Source organism: Letharia lupina, assembly GCF_014066315.1.
Source record: "Letharia lupina isolate WasteWater1 chromosome Unknown contig_21, whole genome shotgun sequence".
Taxonomy (NCBI): Eukaryota; Fungi; Ascomycota; class Lecanoromycetes; order Lecanorales; family Parmeliaceae; genus Letharia; species Letharia lupina.
In genome coordinates, this window is record NW_023502990.1 from 1,186,130 (window position 1) to 1,207,968 (window position 21,839).

The window sequence follows — 21,839 nt, forward strand, 5'->3', positions numbered from 1 at the left end:
AACGAGGCGGCTTTGCGGTATCGGATGCATTTCGCGCACCCTGGTTTGTTGTCCGTTGACCTTCCGTAACTGAAGCGGATGGTGGCCGGGGCAGAGGATTTCTTGGCTGGTTTTGTTGATGGCGGTGGTTTGGTTGATGTGTGAAGGGGAATTATTTTTGGTAAGTTGGATGTGGAGCATGACCTTGCCTTTAGTAGTTGGCTGAAAATTTCCGGATCTTTTATTTATTAGATTGGTAGGTTCTTTCGACATTGCCCATTCAACAGCTTCTTGAGCATAGATTGCTCAGGCCAGGCGATCCCAGGTCTTTCTCGTCTGCGTCGGCCCTTGTTCGTGGATGGCTGGGCTGGATATATGGCTACGAAAGGTTCAGTATCGGTGTTGGGAGATGTATCATCGCACAACCGGCTTTCGATTGCCGTCCTCGCCTCGCTCTTGCCGTCCTTGCCTCGTTCGTTTGCTACCATTGAAGCATTAGCTGTCGAACCACACATACATACGCTAAGACTCTACCCACCGATATCAGCAGCGCAGGGGACCAGAACTCCAACATAATACACGTTCAGCTTCTTACCATGCCATTCTAAACGATGTATCGATACCTGTGCAAGATTTCTCTCGGTACTTTCAACCATTAGCAGCTAAGAACATGCAGAGTTCCCACTCGGCTCTCTAGCACGACTACTCGCTGACCGCGCTGGGAGCTTTGGAGGGATGTCACACAAGAGTCCGCTTCTTCATGCAGCTGGGAACGGAACACCAGCTACTACAAATTACCATAAAGAATCCAATAAGCCAGTTACCCGATCCGCCAGTACATCTCGCCCGTAGCTTCCATATCCATGATCAATGTCAACCCCATCGTCTCCTCAAGAAACGCTGAGCGAATCCGTCTGCTCTACTCGGTCCGTTTCAGACGCCTCGTCTGAGTCCGGAGTTTGGGCACAAGAGCAACGTGAGAGCTCCGGCGACCCCATCACAGCGGGGGTCCTTGACGGGGGACTGTTCTGTGCTGGAAGATGGGGTCGTGGAGTGGTAGATACAGGCGGAAAAGTAGAGCCAGGCGGGGTAGTGGAGGCAGGCTTCACATCCTACAGCGCTCCGATTGCCACGGACATCGAGGCAGGAGTGGGCGCCGTGACGTCTATGTAAGCGGCTGTTGTGGACGAGATGAGACACGTGATGATGGTGGTGAAGCGGTGAGGGAGGATGGAACGACGAGGATGGAACGACGAGGATGGAAGAAGAGGGAAATATCTTGCGTGTGTAGTAGGCATTGAAAAGGCGAGATGTGCATCCACGCATTCTTCCATGCCGCAGCACGTAAAGGGAGGGCAATGACGACCTGGCCTGGATGATCTCCCTCGCAATGAGGATGCTTGCTTCCTAATCTCACCGTGACACGCACCATCTTGCGCCCATGGCTCAATCCCGCAACCTAGCATGGTCCAGCAACCGACGACCTCCTTCCATCTCAAGCGAGATATCACAATGCCACCCCAACGAACCATGGCACCCCCTCAGCGAGTGTAATATCTCGCCCTGCTCCGTCGACGGTCTGCCCAGAGCATCTGGACCCCAGTCCCAGCATCCACCATCGCGTTCCCGAGATCCCTGCTCACGACCGCCCTGTCAATCGGCATCTCTCCTCCGTTTCCTTTCCGATCCCTCGGGCTAAGCAGGACGGATTCCTCGTCGTCGAAAGGGGCATCCGCTGTGTGCCCAAAGCGCAGATTGACACCGCCGGGGCCGAAATCCGGGCTGATGAGAGCCCCTCCGCCTTGCGTGAATGCCTCCCATTGTCGGTTGGATGGTGAGATGTGCATTGATCCGTCTTGAGTCAAGAGTGTATTCACTGTCTCTTCTTCGGCGACGGTGTGCTTGATCTGCAAGAATGTCAGCTAATAGCCCGCAGCGTGTTTCCGAGCCGCATACTGCGTCGTAGGCCTCTGCAATTTTCTCCAGTAGTTGCTCATCCGAGCCATCAAATCGATAGATCAGCTACCCAGTATCTTAGTCAGCAAGCTCATCCACCCGGATACACAGCTAGGAGCCCCTACTCTGTAATTCTTTACCCATGCCTCCTCGGTTACTTTCTCATACAAACTACCCCAACCCAACGACCCATACTTCTCTGCTAGCGGTGGCACTGCCGCCTCTCTCTGTCTCGCTATCTGGAGGTTGTAGTCATGCTTCATGTTGAGATGCTTATCGAAGTTCTGGCGGTAGACGTATTTGGCGAACGTTCCGTTGACAATAAAGGGGTATTGTGCTTTGGTGGCCAAGCTTAGCCAGGTCAGATACGTGGGGTCGAGTTCGAGAGATGGAGGCGCGGTTGCGGGCGCAGTGGTGATCGGGGCTGGCGATGATGACCCGCCCGAGTTCTTTGGGTAGACTACTGAGACGTTCTCACGAAACGTGACTGACTTGCGCTTTGAGGCCATGATGCGTAAAGATGTCCAAATCTTCGCAAATTTTTTGGAGGCAATTAGTGGATTGAGCGATGATGAGTGTTAAGTCTGGCAGAGGTTGATGGAAGGTGAGGCGTGGTACGAGAGGTCGAGGTTGTGGTGGAAAGTTCGGGGGCTTGGCATATTGTGTCGAAGGCGAATCACAGACGGTGATTAGCTACGGGAGACAAATAAGCGCGCTGGCACGGTGGGAGATGTCAGTTGCCTGCCTTGTTTAATCATCGGTCCGGAATCAGAACCCCAATGTCTTGCACTTTCCACAAACATTTGCCGCCTCAAAGGATTTACGCCAAGCTTCAAGGCAGAACATCGGATTTGCTGACTTCGAAACCGGCCAAGCTACCTCGAGGCAGTCTCATGTATCCCATCCGTTCTGTCTCCTCTGCTAGCCCCAAATGCATTTGCTACTTTCAGCTCTGCCTTAGCCTCGAATTCTGTGTCAGCAGGTATGGCTATGATCTCGAATGATCAGTGCATCTGCCTCTGCTAAGCACTTAGCAACAGCACCTTCAAGTCTGCATCGGCACTAGGTAAGGATGCTTCACCTACACTCGGTCATTAAAGCACGAAGTCGCCTTTTCAGCGATCACCACGTACCTTAGACCCCCTAAGTACCCTTGGCCCAAAGGTCTGCGGTAACAGTCGATGGCGTTGCAGGCAAGTAATGAGGTCCGCGCTTCTCGTGGAGCGTTGCCATGTCTTCTTAGTGGTACTAATCTTGGCAACCTAATAGATTAGTGGGGCGTCCACATGGAACGTTTCTAAACCAGTAGCTGTGGATTTGAGAGCGCATGGCCTTGACATAAGCATTCTGAATGAATGGCGTTGTTTTTGCACCTTATTTTGGTTGGTTCCTGCATCAAGTCAGAGGTTATGAGGCTCCTGGGCTAGGTGAATGAAGGCTTTTGAAAACGTTATAGGCCGTTCTGTGTGGTAATAAGCGCTCAGATTGTGGACTGGGTTGCATGAGACGGACAGAGCCCGTTGCAGAAGATTCATCCCATGTTGAACTCGTCAATCAAAGAGATATTTGGCAAAGCTCGGAGCAGATATAGTACAACGCATGGATCGGTCAACAATATCTGCCTACTTCACAAGATAACGGAAGGCAAGGATTCTCTTTTTGCAACCGGAAGGGTCACACGGCGGCTGCGGTACCAGGTATAATACCATGTTTGACTCTACCTGGGCTGACGAAGTAAGCACACAATGCTTACTCATCTGTGACTGAAGCAAACTTCTCAGTCATGTTCTGAAGCAGCTCATCATACTGTGCACCCGTCAGTTTTGAAGCCTAGGGGAAGGGAAATGGCTCCTTTACCTTCTTCGAGATCTTCTCCTCGCCTTCTGACGGCACCTCAAATTTCATACTCCTCAGTTCGTTTTGAATGCTGCTCGTAGATTCTCTCACTTTGGCCCAACTGTGACCCTGCGCAACTGCCTTCTGACTCTCATCATGGAAGCCCATGAAGGCCTTCATCATGTACTCCGTCTTCCACATCGGGCAAAACTGATCGTAGTCACTGTACCCGTTTTGTTGCAGGAAGTCGTCCTTGAGAAGACCAGCAACATCAAGGGTAATCTTGTCTGGATCACCCAATGCAGATTTACCCACCAATTGCACGACTTGGTCCAGATCTTCTGAGCTGGAGAGGAGTTCTCGGATGCGATCTCTCAGTTTGGGAAACTCGGGATGGTCTTTCTCGTAATATTTGTCGAGGATGTTGGTGTACTTGCTGTAGGACTGAGAGGTGTTGATGGATGGGAAATGCTTTCGTTGGGCTAGCTTCTTGTCGAGACCCCAAAAGACTTGCACAATACCAAGCGTACTGCTTGTGACAGGATCCGAGAAATCACCGCCAGGAGGACTGACGGCGCCGACGATACTTACGCTACCCTTTCGTTCTGGGCTACCAAGGGCGTAGACTTGACCTGCCCGTTCGTAGAAAGAGGCCAGCTTGGCACCGAGGTAAGCAGGGAAACCCTGATCTGCCGGCATCTCTCCGAGACGTCCTGAGATTTCGCGGAGCGCCTCTGCCCACCGGGAAGTTGAGTCTGCCATCATCGCGACGTTTTTGCCTTGGTCACGGAAATACTCTGCGACAGTGATACCGGTGTAGATGGAGGCTTCTCGGGCAGCGACGGGCATGTTAGACGTGTTAGCAATGAGCGACGTGCGTTTCATGATAGGTTCCTTGCGTCCGTTGATATCTATCGAGAGCTGAAGCGGCATATTAGCATAAGCCTCTTGAATGCGACAGTGAGGAGCATACTTCAGGGAAATCCATCAGCACTTCCGCCATCTCATTTCCTCGTTCTCCGCACCCGACGTAGATGATGATATCGCTGTTAGAGAACTTCGACACAGACTGGCTGATGACAGTCTTCCCGCAGCCAAAGGCCCCAGGAATGCAGACTGTGCCCCCTTGAACACTGGGGAACAGTGCGTCCAGCACGCGCTGTCCGACGATGAAAGGCGAATCGGATGGGAGCTTCTCGCTGACAGGTCTGGGTACTCGAACAGGCCACGTGTGCATCATGGTGTAATCAGACTTCTTCCCATCAAATTCCAACTCAAGCACCTTCTCATCCACGGTATAGCTTCCCTCTTCGGCAATGTGAGTGATTGTACCCCTCGCCCGCGGAGGCAGTAGGATTTTGTGGTCATCGAGAAGACTGTTTTCGTAGACGCTGCCAAAGATATCACCCCCAGTGATGTGGTCGCCCACTTTCTTGTCTCCTGGTTTAAAGTCCCACTTGCGGTCTCTGCTCAGGGAAGGCACGGCAATGCCGCGAGGTATGTAAATGGAATCGGAGACTTCGGAGATCTGTTTTAGAGGGCGTTGAATTCCGTCGTATATAGTCTCCATCAGTCCTGGGCCGAGCTCGACAGATAGAGGCTTGCCCGTCCGTACGACTGGGTCTCCCACCGTCACTCCAGCTGCATGATCACCAACTTAGCCCGCAGTCCTAGCTCCAGGTAACATGTTTTGTCCCTACCAGTTTCCTCATACACCTGGACGGTTGCTTTGTCGGCTTCGATTCGAATGACCTCCCCGACTAGGCTGTCGTGACCGACGCGGACCTTAACGGGAGGTAAGACCTTTTAAGCTTGATCTCAATATTGGACATGCACGTACCAGCTCGTACATAGCACATCCAATCATGTTTTCTGCGACAATGACAGGCCTAGGTATATCAGACCGTATCCTCGCTGTTTTTTCTTGTAGCCACATACCCAGAGACAGAGAAGATAGAGCCTGAGCGAGTCTACAATTAGCACTGTCCAGCTCTTGTTTGCCGAGCACTCAGCTCCATTGCAAGCGTACCATATTGGTCTTCACCAGCCTCCTGCCGTGATCTCTTCGAGTCTTTCTTTGACTGCCGTTTGCCTGATTAGTTGGGTCACACGAGGCAATGGAAGTTGTGGAGCTTACAGGCGCCATTGTGAAGGAGGCAGAGCTTTCAGACGAACGGTTGTGCTGGGGCTTCTGCTCTGGACTTGGTGGAGTGGACAATGATGGGGAGGAATGTAAAGATGGCAGGCCGTCGGCTCCTTCCTCGACCGGCTGCTTCCAAGAGAAGACAGGAGATGATGAAGGCAAGGCCAGAGGGTGCTTGTTGACAAGGTCCCAGAGTGAATTACGAGCTTTCAATCGAGGTCGAAGACCAAGCATGCAATCGCAGGGTAATTGGCTTAAAATAATAGAGCTTTGGTACCCTAGCTTAGTCTAGGAGGTGCGGATTTTGGGCTGGTTTCAAGCATCTCAGCATCATCGATAAGGCCAAAAGCAAAAATCGCTAGACTAAGGCTTGCTTAATGCGTTTTGTGGGCAACCGTAGCTGCAAGATGCCCCCTCGCCAAGATCCCCCGCCTGCATTGGCGAGTTTGGCGACATTGTCTACTTATTACGTACGAACGGTCCGATTCACCAGCAGAGCTGGCAAGATTGGCCCAATCCCACCAGTTTGTTGAACGTATAAGTATAATGGGGAGGATACATCCCCCTTCAGAGATATTTTCCTCCACCGCCAGTCAACCACCAACATCGAGGACCCCAAAATCAAAGTCCCCAAGCACAACCCTTATACGTCTTGAGAATGAAGGTTCGCACGATAGACCCTAAGAGTCTGACTGACTTTAAACTGCTCGCCTTTGACTGCTTTAGCACATTGGTCGATTGGAAATGTGAGTGCGGCACCACAGTGCAGGACAGTCAGCAACTAAACAATAGGTGGATGAATAGCAGGAATTTATAATGAATTACAACCTCTACTCGGCCGCCTACCAGCATCGAACCCCCTCAAAAAGGACCGTGTCTCACTTCTGAAACGCTTTGATGAGATCGAGGTTTCGATCTGCGCCTCCAAGCCCGACCTCTTATACCCTTCCCTCCTGTCAGAGGCTTACATCGGGCTTGCCGATGCCTTAGACCTTCCAGCTCCTACAAAGCCCGAAGCCGATGCCTTTGGCGCGTCGGTAGGCAAATGGCCCATCTTCCCAGATACAATAGAGGCGTTGAAGCAGCTCAAGAAACGCTACAAGCTGGTCATCCTCTCCAACGTGGACAAAAAGAGCTTTGCACAGGTCTTGAAGGGTGCCTTAGCCGGTATAGAGTTCGACGCAGTTTACGTGGCTGAGGACATTAGATCATACAAGCCTGACTTGAAGAATTTCCAGTACCTGATCACGCATGCCCGAGATGAGTTGGGTGTTCAGATGGAGCAAATCCTGATGACGGCGGAAGGGTTGGAGTCAGATCATGTGCCGGCGATGAAGATGGGGATGACCAGTGCCGTAAGCGTCCTTTCCGAGTTGTCGATTTGTTTTTATCTCTTGCATACCCTTGGTCAATTATTCAGATATGGTTGAGGAGGAGAGACGTGAGTCTTGTTCCTCGAACATATCTTTTGACCTAAGGTTTCACCTAAGAAGCAAACATCTAACTGCGATTTGGTTTAGTGGATATCAAGAGGTGAAGGAAATGATGAATTGAAGGCAGTTGAAGGGAAAGTAGCCTTTACTTGGAGATTTGATACCATGGGAGAGATGGCTGCTGCCGCCGAGAGAGAATTTGGCAAATAGCTAGAGGGGTTTTCTTGGCGCCCGTAAACAATGAGGTCTGCATGGAGCGCCAGCCCCCACATCGTCCTCGATGAGACAGGCTCGACAGGTGGCCCATGGTTGTCCCTTAGCTTTCGCCCTCGAGTTCCTCATAATCATTTATGATCCCCAGAGCGTGCAACTGCAGGACTGGCTCAAAACGGGCTTTGCTTGCAGCGCTTGGCGAAGTTTGCCAAGAGCCTTGAACGTGGTCACTGGTCAGCAGATTAAGATATCATTGGAATCAAGCAGACTCTGCCGCTATCAGACATGGGACAGAAATAAGTAGTTACCTACCACTTTCTCATCTCCATAAATCGTGCCAAAAGCTCGGCATTTGGGTGGCTCGGTGCTTGCTATTGAGAGTATAAGTTGCATAGCGGACTCTCCAGACCTACTCGTAGGTATTGAAATCTAAAACACAGTAGACAATGCATTAACGACTTGCTCTATTTTCCTATTTCTTATCAACTGTAAATGGAACATCTGATGTAAGGTTCTGACGTACTTTACCATCATCTGATTGGTGGATTTTCCGTGAATGCCTGGGTCGGCATAACACGCGGCGGTTCTTAGCCTTCATCCAGATCTGTAACAAATGATCACCACCACACTTTACACCCCTCACATACTGAAGGCTCCACGCATAAAACAAGGCACGAGCTGCTTAATTTCAACCTTGAACCTTTCTACCCACCTCGAACATCCACCAAGGCTTGCAAGTCTCCGTCTGCTTGCGTTCGAGCGGCAGCTCACTCTTAGTCTTTAGGAAACCTACCCCTCCGCCTACCTCTCCAAGGCCCCTCGACAACCCCCTGCAGGCAGTCACGACTTTGGCTGGACTCTACGCTCGCAAGAGTATTTTGAACAAGTTCGTTCGCTTAATAAAGCGTGGGACACTTGAGGATTAGGCTACCGGACGGTTCCAAAGCAATTGAGACATCTTGGGGCAATCCTCGTGTGCAAGACTTTGGGAGCTCTGAGTTCTGAGCCTCAGTCAAGATCAGCGGTGTTTCCGCGTTAGTCGTCCTGGCTGACGAAGCCCCCCATATCCATCGAGCCCCAATCGCTCCCGACCACCCAGCCGCCTCAATTTCCCCAGAACCTTCCCCTTTCACCGAGATCTCAGCCCAAGAAACCAGTCCTAGCCATTTAGACAACGACATACAACGAGGTTCCGGAGATATACAGCAACATACGAGACAAACCTCGACAGTAACATCCGCGAATCTTCACATAACGAGCTCTGAAACCAATCCTCGACGGCGGCGAAGAAGTCCTTCAAATCATAGTGAAGACTCACGCTCCTCGTCGGAGCTATATCCTTCATTCACGAGCGAACAAAGGCAGGGAACAAGAAACGATCCGCAGCACAGTGGTTTACGGCCTGAGCGGGAAAGGCCGCCAGTGCCGAAGCGCCGACGACTTATGAACAAAGCTATGCGTCTTGACCCCGACTCTACAAGCTCGAACGGTCCGCAACATCATGCCAACGGCTCATCGCCTACTTCCCAAAAGAATGGGATCTCCACCTCAGCGAATGGACACTCCTCCCCTACCAACGGCCACTCCTCTCCACATCAGAACGGCTTCTCAACATCGATAGCCAGATCCAAGAGCTCAAGTTTCTTTGGACATGACAGGGAAGAGGTCACACGGTTGCTGATACAGGGGCTCGGGGATCTGGGATATCACGGTGCTGAAAGCAGGCTGATTCATGAGAGTGGATACGAAGTGGAAAGTCCTGCGGTGGCAGCTTTTCGGAACGCTATACTACAAGGGCAGTGGTCAGAAGCCGAGTCATTGCTATTTGGGGTGGATTCCGAAGCAGACGGTGGGGGTGTCAGCATAAGCAATGGGCACTCGCATCATTTTGGAGGGTTGAAACTTGCCGCGAATGCAAATCCGGATAGTATGAGGTTCAGCGTACGTGAGCAGAAGTATCTGGAGCTCTTGGAGAAGACGGAGACGACTACTGCAATAATGGTTCTAAGGCATGAGTTGCAGCCTCTCCGGCAAGATGTTGGCAGGCTTGATCATCTTTCGAGGTAGGCTTTTGGCCCCCATCAAATCGATTTCAGCCGGACCTCCTTTGCATAAATTGTAGCTGACCTTATAGTTTGATGGTCTGCCCTACGGTCGAAGATATGATGAGACAAGCTCACTGGCATGGCGCTCTTGGCAACTCACGGCAGACCCTCCTCCAAGAACTCTCTAGTACGGTTCTCTTGCATATCATGACAGTCATAAGCTCATGAGGTTCTGCAGGGTCAATCTCGCCATCAGTGATGATACCGGAACATCGGCTAGCTGTTCTACTCGACCAAATAAAACAAAGCCAAATAGCAAAGTGTCTGTATCACAATCCCTCAACCTCGCCATCTCTATTCACCAATCACATGTGTGATCGGACACAATTTCCGCTTCAGACTGCTTTCGAACTGAACCAAAGTGATGGAGAAGTATATGTTGTGGAGTTTTCTCACAATGGTCAAGGACTCGCCGCGAGCGGCGCGGATTGTGCGACCGTGATTTACGACACAAGCACTTTCCAAGTCCGACACACTCTTCGAGAGCACACCGCTCCTATCGTTTACCTTACGTGGAGTCCAGATGACACCCGATTGATCACTTGTTCGCAAGACAATAAAGCCAGGGTATGGGACGCAAGTGTAGGGTCTCCTTGTGCATTAGTGTCCCCACGAAATCTGCTGACTTTCTTGCGGCAGACCGGAATGTGCCTCTTGCAAATCGATCATCACAATCAACCCGTATCCACGGCATGTTGGGCACCCGATGGCGAAACATTCGTCACCGGGTCGCTCGACAAACAATCCCAGCTTTGCCTTTGGACTCTGGACGGCCGTCCTTCATACAATTGGGCTATTGATTACAGAGTACAGGACTGTGCAATTTCTGCAGACGGCCAACGCATGGTCACAATATCTTCCGAGAGGCAGATATTTGTCTACAACTTTGTGACGCGGGAAGAAGAGTACAGCATCCTGTTGAGGACGAAAATGACTTGCCTTAGCATCAGTCGAGATTCGAGATACATGCTGGTCAACATGGCTGACAATGAGGTTCAATTGATTGACATTGAGAGTGCGGAAATCGTTCGAAGATTTCTCGGCCAGAAACAAGAACTTTTTGTGATACGGAGCACCTTTGGTGGCGCCGACGAAAATCTCATCATCAGCGGTAGTGAAGGTACAATCCAGCATCACTTGACGATTCTTTTCTGCCAATATTAATTCCATCGTTAGATTCGAAGGTCTACATATGGCACAAAGAGAACGGCACTTTGATTGAGACTCTGGAAGGCCATACGAGAGGCTGTGTTAACGCCGTGGCATGGAACCCGGCAGATCCTTCAATGTTTGCCTCTGCGGGCGATGATGCGATAGTTAGAATGTATGTGCTTCTCCTTTTCTACTCTCCTTTTCGCCCACTCGTTCTAAAAACATCGACAGATGGTCGAAAGAAACAGCGCCAAGCCTTTCAAGACGGAAATCCAGCGCGCCTTCCTCTCATCGTGGCAGCCGTTACCTCTAAGCATGGTATGCGTAATATGGTATTTGTTTCCTTGCGGCATCATTTTGCATAGCAAAGCACAGCGTGGCATTTACCTGGCGAAGGATGGCCGTCTAATTTGGTAGCATAGGCGTGTCAGGAGTACACGCCGGTCAGGGGACATGGATAGACGAGGTAAAAATGGAAAGCATTCTGGACAGAGAAGATGGTATTAGTGCTCGATAAATCTATATATGTTAAATTGTATTATGATCAATTTCAACGTAAAGACTGGCGTAAAAAGTTGAATACCCACCAAGAGTGGTAGGCTGACCTTGCCAAGCCCGAAAACTTGGGCCAAGCGCAAGTGACAGGGGTCTGCCGTATCAACAACGTCAAGCTTGTCGCGGAGAAAGATTCTCACAAGGACATTTACACTGCCCATATGCTGCTACTGTTTCTCCAATAACTTGGGAAACATACAAGAGACTCACCGTACCAGCCCAGACTGCCTACAAGCTTCAGCTACCATGGCCGCGCCCGCCGGCTACTCGTGAGCGCTCAAAGCTCCAAAAAGCTGTGGCCTAAGCTGATTCAGTATGCAGGATCAATGTCAACGACCCTCAGCTCATTACCCTCGTCAACAAACTGCAAGATGTCTTCACAACTGTTGGGGTATGTGATGACCACAGGAGAAATCCTGGCCTGCGTCCGCTACGCAAAGGCTGACCTTTGTTGTCCGTGCAGGTCCAAAATCCGATAGACCTTCCCCAGATAGCGGTGGTGGGGTCACAATCGAGTGGCAAGAGTTCAGTATTGGAGAACATAGTGGGCAGGGACTTGTGAGCCCTTCTAGAAACTTGTTGCCGACGGAGCTGATACCTGTGATGCAGCCTACCAAGAGGGACCGGCATTGTCACGAGACGACCACTCATCCTACAACTCATCAACAGAGCTCCTCCTGCCTCATCGCAAACGAACGGTGTGAATGGTACTTTGCAAACGTCAGACAAAGAATCCAATGTCGACGAGTGGGGCGAGTTCCTGCACATACCAGGCCAGAAGTTCTTCGACTTCAACAAGATCAGAGAGGAGATCGTAAAAGAGACGGACTCAAAGACAGGTCGAAATGCGGGCATATCACCTGCACCGATCAACCTACGAATATACTCTCCGAACGTCCTCACCCTGACCCTTGTGGATCTACCTGGTCTGACGAAGGTGCCGGTTGGGGATCAGCCAAGGGATATCGAGAAGCAGATTAAAGAGATGGTCTTGAAGCAAATACAGAAGCCAAATGCTATCATCCTGGCCGTCACAGCTGCAAATACAGATTTGGCCAACTCGGATGGTTTGAAGCTGGCAAGAGAAGTGGACCCAGAGGGTCAACGAACCATTGGCGTGCTTACGAAAGTTGATCTGATGGACGAGGGCACAGACGTTGTGGATATCTTGGCGGGAAGGATCATACCTCTGCGGCTAGGATACGTCCCCGTGGTGAACAGAGGGCAAAGGGATATCGCGAACAACAAGACTATTTCTTTCGCTCTAGAAAACGAGAGGAATTTCTTCGACAACCACAGAGCATACAAAAACAAGGCTTCGTATTGTGGAACACCATACCTCGCGCGGAAATTGAACCTAGTAAGCCTTTGCAGAAGATTCCCGAAGCGTTTGCTGACTTGCCCAGATCCTTATGATGCACATCAAAAATACCCTGCCAGATATCAAATCTCGCATATCTTCATCCTTACAGAAATATACAACAGAATTAAGTCAGCTGGGCGACTCCATGCTCGGTAACAGCGCCAACATCGTCCTTCAGATAATCACAGAGTTTTGCAACGAATACCGGACCGTCTTAGATGGCAATAACCAGGAGTTATCAAGCATCGAGCTCTCAGGGGGTGCCAGGATCAGCTTCGTCTTCCATGAGTTGTACTCGAACGGAGTCAAAGCGGTAGACCCCTTCGATCAAGTCAAGGACATCGACATCCGAACCATCCTCTACAATTCCTCGGGTTCCTCACCGGCTCTTTTTGTCGGCACCACCGCGTTCGAGCTAATTGTCAAGCAGCAAATCAAGCGATTAGAGGATCCAAGCTTGAAGTGCGTTTCGCTGGTCTATGACGAGCTTGTCCGCATCCTCACAAATATACTACAAAAACCTATACTACGAAGATATCCCTCGCTGAAAGAGAAATTCCACGCCGTCGTCATATCATTTTTCAAGAAGGCGATCGATCCAACCAACAACCTCGTGAGAGATCTCGTCAACATGGAAGCATGCTATGTCAATACTGGCCACCCCGACTTCCTGAACGGCCATAAGGTAATAGAAACCCTTCATCCAGCACGCGATCCCAAGTCCCTTTTCCCTTCAACCAGAGCATTTAAGTCACGTTCCCTGAAGTCAAATTTTTGATCATCTCATTGTCCATCTCTACTATGTAATGTTATCTATGAATCTTACAAAACCCCGCAGGCCATGGCTATTGTCAACGATAGGCACAATGCTGCCAAGCCGACGCAGGTCGACCCCAAGACGGGAAGACCTCTCCCACCTGCCGTACCGCCGCGAGCAGCAAGCCCCTCGCTCGATCTGCCACAAAGTGACCAAGGAGGGTTTTTCGGAAGTTTTTTCGCCCCTAAGAACAAAAAAAAGATGGCTGCCATGGATTCGCCGCCGCCGCAATTAAAGGCCTCTGGGACGCTGTCCGAAAAGGAGGCAAACGAAGTTGAGGTCATAAGTGAGTACATAATATGCTAGGCACTGGCCTGCGCTGACGAAGATTTCAGAACTGCTCATCAACTCTTACTTCAATATTACACGGCGGACTATGATCGACATGGTGCCCAAAGCCATCATGTTGAAACTCGTACAGTGAGAATCTTCACTTCCCCTATTCCGTCTTTCCCTAGCCACTAATAACTGGCCAGACACACCAAGGAAGAAATGCAACGGGAGCTGCTAGAAAACATGTACCGTACTAATGAGCTCGACGATCTGTTGAAGGAAAGCGACTACACGATCAGGAGGCGGAAGGAGTGCCTTCAGATGGTGGAGAGCTTAAGCAAGGCTAGTGAGATCGTGAGCCAGGTGCAATGAGGAACGAATAGAATACGTTGGTCTTCATTTCAGTGACATTAGCAGATCAGACTTGTCAGCATCCTTATTGTGTGGGGGTGCAACGGCATGATACCTTTGCATAGGCGTTATTATCCCTGTTCTCCAGAACTCGATCCGGACGATGTTTTGGCTTTGTTTCACACACAGATAGCAAGATGACTCGAGGCAATCGAAGGGTATAGCACCGGTTCGATTCAAATTCCATTGCGCGTTTCCAACCGCCCCCTCATGTCTAACGGATCGATGGAAGAAACATCGTCCTTCTTGTTTCACAAAGCCATCCGTCCTATCACTCCGTTGAATGGGGCTACCTATTACCATATCCCCTACTTCCCTCATCTACACATTCGCACACACTGATCACATCCGCCCGCTGATGTCTCAGCTACCCCGTACTCTCAAACTACTTATCGTCGAGCATACCTCGGATCTTTCGACGCTGGGTCCGAATCCTCCGAAATGCGTCGGCGTACGATGGCAGTCGTCCTTTGGCTAGATGCGCATCTGCCTCGCGCTCTGTAGTGATTTTTTTTTGTTTTTTTGTTTTTTTTTGGCTGGGGTTACGACATGTGAGAGGGAGTCGGCCCCCCTTTCGGCGTAGCTGTTGGCACAGTGTGCGTGTGCATGAGGCCGGACCCGTTCAGATGAGAGGAGTGCCCTGTCGTGTGTGGTAGGAGCATGTGATGTGATGGGGTTGGGGTGGTTCCGTTGAGCCTGGGAAGGACCCGTTGGATCCTTTTGCTCGCGGGACGGGTGGCATCTCTTCTCGGTGGGTTCGGGGACGGGGGCGGCGTGTTTCGGGGTGCCGATGTTGCTAGGGCATTAGCTTCGTTTTGGACGTTGCGCTTGAAGGTGTTGGGGAGATGGTGGGGGGATGGTGATGGATGCAGTTTTTTGAGGCTTGGTTTGGGCTTTGTTTGGGTAGGGGACTCGGTGATTGTTGCTTTTGGGCTTGGCGGTGTTTGGGAACCAGAGTCAACGATTGTTGCTTTTGGGCTTGGCGAGTGTGGATCGAACGGGATGAGGAAATTCATCGCTGTCGATCTGGGTGGTACAAAGGGTTAGCACAAAGGGAGTGAGTGCGTAATGGCATTGTTGCAGGGCGCAACAATGATGTCTCAGACTCTACTGAACCCTTGTCTTCTTTTCCCCGTGGGAGACACTGCTTACCGTTTCTTCAACTCGATAACCAGTAATTCTTCCCTCTCCAACATCCCCCAGCGCCCATCCGAGATCCCGAACAGTACCCCTGGATATGTCAGCCACCATGGACTCTTCACAAGCCCAAAATTGCATGCGTAATGTCCGACCACGCTTGGGGACTTCGCACTCTTTCGAGGACGTACCACTCAGCCCTCTGCTGGACGAGGGCCGGTCGTCTGATATGTCAAGCGGGTTCTTCCATGTGCCTCTGGAGCATGAAATCATCGCGTCTCGGAGTGTTTGGGATGACTCGGCTGGGTCTGATGAGCTCATCGACCAGCAAGGCATCACTTCGACAAGGCTCTCGGGGCAAGGCTTTTTGACTGAGGTTGACGATCAGTCGCAATGTTCCTCGGAGGCCGCGAGAGACCCAAAACAGGACGAACCTAGCCCAATGTCGGCAACCCTCAGCCTCCGTTCAGATACTGCGTATACTTCAGATCCAATGACACCGAGGACTGCAAGCGCGGTGACCCTGGTTGAGATGCCAGTGGCCCTGGATACAATACCTGGACCTAATATCACCGTCAAGGAGGGATCTTTCTCTTCTCAATCTCTCAGAGACCAAAGTTGGGGCTCTTCAGTATCCAAGAGCGATATTAGCGACCCGCTTAGCGAATCCTCGGAATATAGTGACAGATCAACGGGACCGGCTGACCTCACAATCTCAATCGCATCCGTCAAGGTCGTTGCGCACGCAACTTTCCCCCGGGTCGAAAGACCCGAATCTCCAACGCCCAGCTCGTTCCCCGCCTTCTTCGAGATCCCGATCCCCATCTTTCCCTTCCCGGCCGGCACAACGCGCTGCAACAACCGCAAATGCCCGATCAAGCACCGCCACGAGCAGGGCCCCTATCTCCACGGAGGAAAACTCCGCAGCAGGGAAGGCTCGGTTTTCGGCTCCAGCAATCCACCGCCGGAGATATGGTTCTTGTACGACATGTCGAGGGATGGAAACCTTCACGGCACGGGCAACGAGGCGTTCGCGCCGGTGGAGCTTTTTGTCAGGTATCATTTTGGCGAGACTGGTGGTGAGTATGTCCGCGGGTGCGATGAGGTTGGAGGAGGTTTACGACGGGGGGAGAAGCAGGGGGGGAAGAAGTCGCGGTTCTGGCGGTTTTGGGGATGAGGTAGGCACACGTCTTTATCTAGTAGATCAGGCTAGATGATGTCAATCGATTTAGACCATTTGTACAAAACTCTGATGTTCAACAACTTTCACACATGCCAATCAAAGCGTATGCCAGCTCGGGTCCCCAACATCTGTCTGTAGGCGAATGATGCTGGCAAAGACTTAGATTTCTGTCATGCAGTCCTAGAAAACTAAAAACCATTCCACCATTGGACCAGCGCCATTAGGAATCGAACCTACTACTGAATAAAGCCTCCGCGAAACAGTCCTGTTGAAGGAAGATGCCAAGGCATCGCTCGATTAGGTCTAGCGTCGGATATAGTACATCTCCAAATTACAGAGTACATGATCAACCCCAGGTCTGCCTACACTACGAGACTACCTACTTCATCCACCTCCAACAATGACACGAAGTCCATTAAGTTCAATCGATTTGATTCGTTACGTACGTCAATGCTAAGCTCCATACGGGCCACTTGCGACTGTTCTAGGTCCTAGCTTGTCAATCCATCTAATGAAGGTACAAGACCTGGCTGATACTACACCTGTTGGGTGTACCTAGCTTACATACCGTTGGTCCTGAACCTCCTCGTGCTAAAGTAACGTGCCATGCCGCTGCTTCAGTGTCATGGGAGGTCTGCGTTGTGAATAGTCGCCTGATTAGTCATTTGCTCAATGCTTTGTCTTGATTGGTGCGGGCGCCAACCAGTTGAATGCCAGAGACGCAGGGTGATAAGCCATGTTGCGGCCGTATCACGCAGCCTTGCCAGCTTGACGTCAGTCCCCATCTGGGCTTCGAACGTCAAGTTCCCTTCCTTCTCCTTCACATACCGCTATGTTATCGTATAAGTCTATGAAAGTTCGAAATTTCCACGCGCATAGTCGCTAGCTTTTGAGAGCTAGAATCGCTTGATCTGCGCCGCGAAAACATGGGTCTGGAAATCTTGTATCCGAAACCCGGCAGCGCACAGCCTGATTCTTTTGTCGTCGAGTAAGCATCTCACTCACAGAAGATGCCTGTCTCCTGGCTGATAGCCCCTTCTTTATCCAGTATCATCGCGGTCCACGGACTTAATGGCGACGCTACGAACACCTGGAAGCACCCTAAAAACAACCATTTCTGGCTTCAGGACTCTCTACCGCTTGATGTCAAAGGGGCAAGAATCCTGAGTTATGGCTACAACGCAGACGTAGCGTTTGGTAACACTACTGCTAATGTGTGGGATCACGCCAAAAGCCTACTAGGTAGCTTGATCGATGAGCGCGAAACAGATGATGTAAGACTCCATTACCCTTACCAGCTGCAAACGCAACTTCGATCCTCGCACATTGCATGGTACATCGCTGATGCTAATACTCTCGATGATGTAGGTATCCAAACGGCCTATCATCTTCATTGCGCATTCGTTAGGGGGTATCATTGTCAAACAGGCTCTTGTTTGGGCACATACGGAACCACGATACCAAGCAATAAAGGACCACACCCTTGGAATTGTGTTCTTTGGCACACCACACCGAGGGAGCGACAAGGCCAATTACGGGAGGATACTGGCCAATGTCGCCACAGGGGTTATGCACAAACCCAAAACAAGATTGATTGGTGCTCTACAGACCCATAGCGAGACATTGATGAGTCTCACTTCAGAGTTCAAGTTCGAAGCCCCCAATATGGAGATCATAACTTTTTATGAGACTAGACCAATGGGTATTTTCTCGCGCCTCGTAAGTACGAGAGGTATTGATTCCTCCGACTTCTGACTGACTGCTCTACCAGATTGTTGAGAAGCAATCCGCGCTTCTGGAATTAAGTCATGAAGACACTCAACCAGTGGATGCAAACCATCGGGACATGTGTAAATTCGACACGCGAAATGATGAGACTTACAAGAAGCTGGTGAAGAGGGTGAATCGGATGTTGAAAGGAAAGGACAAATCTTTGCCCGCTTCTGATTGTATGTGAGCAAGTAATCGACGAATCTATCGCTCAGAGGTCCATTGTATTGTCACCTCTTCCGCTCTAGTTGTCTGTCAACCCTCCGTTCATGTATCCTGTCGGTCAGCCGAAATACTCTCATCATTCACTGTACCTGTGTTCTATTCTGGGAGTAGTAGATTGGTGTAAATAGTGACTCTATGAATAGGTTCCCCCCCAAAGCTCCGCAACAAGCATTTCGAGCTCCCTTTTGATGTTAGCCCCTATTTTACCGGCGGTAATGATGTATGTGGCGAGCTTCGCGAAGGCTGTCTTCCGTTGGAGGATCCTCCTGCACAGAATATGCAACAGAGATTCGTTCTATACGGCCTCGGAGGGTCCGGCAAAACTCAAATGGCCTTGAAGTTTGCGAACGATTATAGAGAGAGGTATAACAGTGTTAGGGCATTGCTCTGCAAATGTCATCTCTTGTCGTAGCTTTGCTGATCCATCTAAAGGTTTTGGGGGGTCTTCTTCATCGATACCAGCAGTGTCGACATGGCTCGACAAGCATTTTCGAACATGGCCCGAGTATGCAAAGTAGGGGAAGGGATGGAAGACTTCAGAAGATGCCTCACCAATTCGCTGGAACCTTGGCTGTTGATACTGGACAATGCTGATGATCCATCACTAAACATCTCCCAATTCTTCCCCGTAGGTAATAGGGGTACCATCATCGTCACAAGTCGAAATCCTGATTGCAGATGTCATGCTACCGTTGGATCAAGAGAGCTGCGTGAAATGGAAAGCGATGAGGCTATTACTCTCCTGTTGAGATCTGGCGATCTTCTCAGCGAGAATGAGGATCTGCGAAGCATTGCCCTACCCATCGTCCAAACACTAGGATACCTAGCCCTCGCTGTGAGCCATGCTGGGGCTTCTATTCGACAAAGAGTTTGCTCTCTAGAGGATTATCTTGACAACTATGCGCGCCGTCGCAAGAAGCTACTGAGCAGCCGACCAGTACAGGCGGACTCAAATTATGAGTATACCGTCTATACAACGTGGGAGATATCAGTGGACTCCATAAAAGAGCTTTCGAACAATGCAACGGATAGCACTGCGGCCAATGCCCTCGAATTTCTGACTCTTTTTGGCTTTTGCCATTTTGATGACATTACGGAAGACATGTTTAGATCCGCATGGAAGGCGTTTGGCCGTACCGAGAGGTATACGTGGTGGGCTTCCAATTTGCCTGGTATGGTTCGAGATCGTCGGCTCTTGGAATGGGACTCCATACGATTCAATGAGTCCATGCGACTTCTGTCGAGCTATTCGCTCATACATGTCAGCGGACCAAACAATCGTATTTCGCTACATCCTCTAGTGCACTCATGGATTCGGGACTCCCTAAATGAAGAAGTGCATTTGAGATGGTGGATTATCACTGTATCGACACTGGCACTGGCAGCGGAAGTTCTCTTGTTCCCCGGGCAAATGCAATTAAGGGTCCATTTGCGCCATTGTATAGGCATTGGGCAAGTTGATGATCTCTTCGTAGAGGATGACGTCCTCTTGGATAGGGTACAAATACTTTCCTTGATCATCTCTGTATACGAATTTTTCCCAGGGAAAGATACCTTGACGCTTTCAGAGCGAGCTCTCGAATACAGCAGAAAATTACTCGGTGATGAATGCTACTCTACATGCCTACTATCCTATCAACTCTCGCGGGTTTTCTTTTATTTGCGTGAGTACCAGAAAGCTTCGGACCTACTCCAGGGTACGCTAGATGTAAGCATTCGGATACTCGGCCCAGCAGAGAGTTTGACCTTGGATATCATGCGTGAACTCGCTTGGGCATATACAGAGTTGGGTCGGAAGCAGGAAGCTCTAGAGCTTGCTGAGAAGAAATTAGCAGTTTGCGAGAAGTCGCTAGAGGAGAGAGATGCCCACACTCTATCAGCTTTGTGTGATGTTGCAGCGGGGTATAGTGACATGGGCCGATATAATGAAGCTATTGATGTCTTAGAGAATGCGATAGCAAAGAGAGATGAGATGTCCAACGAAGACATTAAGAACATGCTACATTTAGAACTCCTTCTGGCAGTTACGTATGACAGGTCAGGACGACATGAGGCCGCTTTCGAGATGTTTCAGAATACCCTAAAGAAGCACTTAACTCTTTACGGTGAGGACGATCCTTATACCCTCCTTACAATGGCTTATATCGCTAAGGAATATGGAGAAATCGGTCAGCCAGAGGAAGGGATACCGCTCATGATCAAGGCACTAGAGGTCGGGCAAGGAAGAATGCCAGACGAGTGGCTAGAAACACAGAAAGAAGCTCTCAAGTGGCTGCAATACAAGAGCGCACAGCTATATTTCTGAAAGCGCAAATACCTCAACGACCGTACCCGAAAGGTCAGTCAAGCCCCAGAAACTACCACATCAGGAGGGCGAAGAGATCTCGAGCAGAAAGGGGTGGAGGCTCTGGCCGAAAACTCGACGCCGCATAGGCGAATCTTCTTCATGAAGGAATCGACTGCAACGAACCTCACCGGCTCCTGGCGTCACTGTTCGGAGATCTTTCGTCGCCTCGCGCGAGAAGCCATCCCGGCCATTGACGAGTGTCTTGCCAGGACGCAGGTTCCAGGTCGTGAAGGACCAAACTCGTGCCAGTGAACACGAGGCAGCCGGTCTACGTTTTCGAACACGCATTCATTTGAGATCCTGGTGAGACGCTGGTAGGATTGGTTGCTCGGTTCTTGCGCGGGCTTGTTGCTCTGTTCTTGCATTACTGTTGCCGGAGTCTACGCGTGCGTTTCTTTAATGCTATTATAAAAACTTCTGAGCGAATGGAGTGTGCGCTCGCTGAGCGTGTCTGTCTGTCTGTCCCATGTTCATGCGAAAGCTTCTAGCACCAAAACATCCCAAGCCTTTCCGCATCGCCATCATGTGCGCACACTGCAAAGAATCTGAATATAGCATTCTCACCCACAGGTTAGGCTCTCGAAGCTACAAGCACCACTAAGCCCCACCGGTTCCGATGTTGAACATGGACGAAGCCTCCAAGTACCAGAACCTACGACATGCTCTCGCTCGACTCTCGAGAGTCCATCTCACATGCAGCAGCCTCGGGGAACTCAACGGGTTGCATTGTTTCCTTGATTTCACTTTCAATCGGCCACAGAAGGATCTATTAACCGAACTCCTCCGTCGCTACCCAACCGTGCTATCGTATCCACTCCAGACCCCAAGGCTTAGGAACGCCCAACATGGACGTAGAAGTTTCTTCGCTCAGTCATAACATTCGCAGCAGCCGCGCTAATCTCGTGTCTGAATGAATCAGCTATTTTGAGTGAGTCCCCGAG

At 50.5% G+C, this 21,839-nt stretch overlaps 7 protein-coding genes across 7 annotated transcripts; 5 read left to right on the plus strand and 2 right to left on the minus strand.

Moving 5' to 3' along the window:
- Positions 1 to 1,520: 1,520 nt before the first annotated feature.
- HO133_005559 (uncharacterized protein) lies at positions 1,521 to 2,444 on the minus strand (the record flags this gene model as incomplete). The annotated part of the gene is made up of 3 exons (XM_037296468.1): positions 1,521 to 1,886; positions 1,936 to 2,001; positions 2,061 to 2,444. The coding sequence occupies 3 exons, from the start codon at positions 2,442 to 2,444 to the stop codon at positions 1,521 to 1,523; spliced, it is 816 nt and encodes a 271-aa protein (XP_037148450.1).
- A 1,240-nt stretch (positions 2,445 to 3,684) lies between these two features.
- HO133_005560 (uncharacterized protein) lies at positions 3,685 to 6,148 on the minus strand (the record flags this gene model as incomplete). Its single annotated transcript, XM_037296469.1, has 8 exons — positions 3,685 to 3,741; positions 3,793 to 4,692; positions 4,745 to 5,412; positions 5,472 to 5,556; positions 5,612 to 5,660; positions 5,710 to 5,731; positions 5,801 to 5,852; positions 5,909 to 6,148. The coding sequence occupies 8 exons, from the start codon at positions 6,146 to 6,148 to the stop codon at positions 3,685 to 3,687; spliced, it is 2,073 nt and encodes a 690-aa protein (XP_037148451.1).
- Positions 6,149 to 6,572: 424 nt separating this feature from the next.
- Positions 6,573 to 7,557, plus strand: HO133_005561 (uncharacterized protein; the record flags this gene model as incomplete). The annotated part of the gene is made up of 3 exons (XM_037296470.1): positions 6,573 to 6,660; positions 6,719 to 7,269; positions 7,435 to 7,557. 3 exons carry the CDS (start codon positions 6,573 to 6,575, stop codon positions 7,555 to 7,557), a joined length of 762 nt encoding a protein of 253 aa, XP_037148452.1.
- Positions 7,558 to 9,003: 1,446 nt separating this feature from the next.
- On the plus strand, positions 9,004 to 11,130 carry HO133_005562 (uncharacterized protein; the record flags this gene model as incomplete). The annotated part of the gene is made up of 6 exons (XM_037296471.1): positions 9,004 to 9,623; positions 9,695 to 9,792; positions 9,844 to 10,247; positions 10,305 to 10,785; positions 10,842 to 10,989; positions 11,049 to 11,130. 6 exons carry the CDS (start codon positions 9,004 to 9,006, stop codon positions 11,128 to 11,130), a joined length of 1,833 nt encoding a protein of 610 aa, XP_037148453.1.
- Positions 11,131 to 11,618: 488 nt separating this feature from the next.
- Positions 11,619 to 14,197, plus strand: HO133_005563 (uncharacterized protein; the record flags this gene model as incomplete). Its single annotated transcript, XM_037296472.1, has 8 exons — positions 11,619 to 11,641; positions 11,694 to 11,763; positions 11,836 to 11,930; positions 11,982 to 12,732; positions 12,779 to 13,420; positions 13,574 to 13,838; positions 13,888 to 13,972; positions 14,029 to 14,197. The coding sequence occupies 8 exons, from the start codon at positions 11,619 to 11,621 to the stop codon at positions 14,195 to 14,197; spliced, it is 2,100 nt and encodes a 699-aa protein (XP_037148454.1).
- A 1,288-nt stretch (positions 14,198 to 15,485) lies between these two features.
- HO133_005564 (uncharacterized protein) lies at positions 15,486 to 17,156 on the plus strand (the record flags this gene model as incomplete). The annotated part of the gene is made up of 3 exons (XM_037296473.1): positions 15,486 to 16,452; positions 16,894 to 16,998; positions 17,116 to 17,156. 3 exons carry the CDS (start codon positions 15,486 to 15,488, stop codon positions 17,154 to 17,156), a joined length of 1,113 nt encoding a protein of 370 aa, XP_037148455.1.
- Positions 17,157 to 17,566: 410 nt separating this feature from the next.
- Positions 17,567 to 20,856, plus strand: HO133_005565 (uncharacterized protein; the record flags this gene model as incomplete). The annotated part of the gene is made up of 5 exons (XM_037296474.1): positions 17,567 to 17,830; positions 17,925 to 18,275; positions 18,328 to 18,505; positions 18,695 to 18,914; positions 18,984 to 20,856. The coding sequence occupies 5 exons, from the start codon at positions 17,567 to 17,569 to the stop codon at positions 20,854 to 20,856; spliced, it is 2,886 nt and encodes a 961-aa protein (XP_037148456.1).
- Between the last annotated feature and the right edge of the window lie 983 nt (positions 20,857 to 21,839).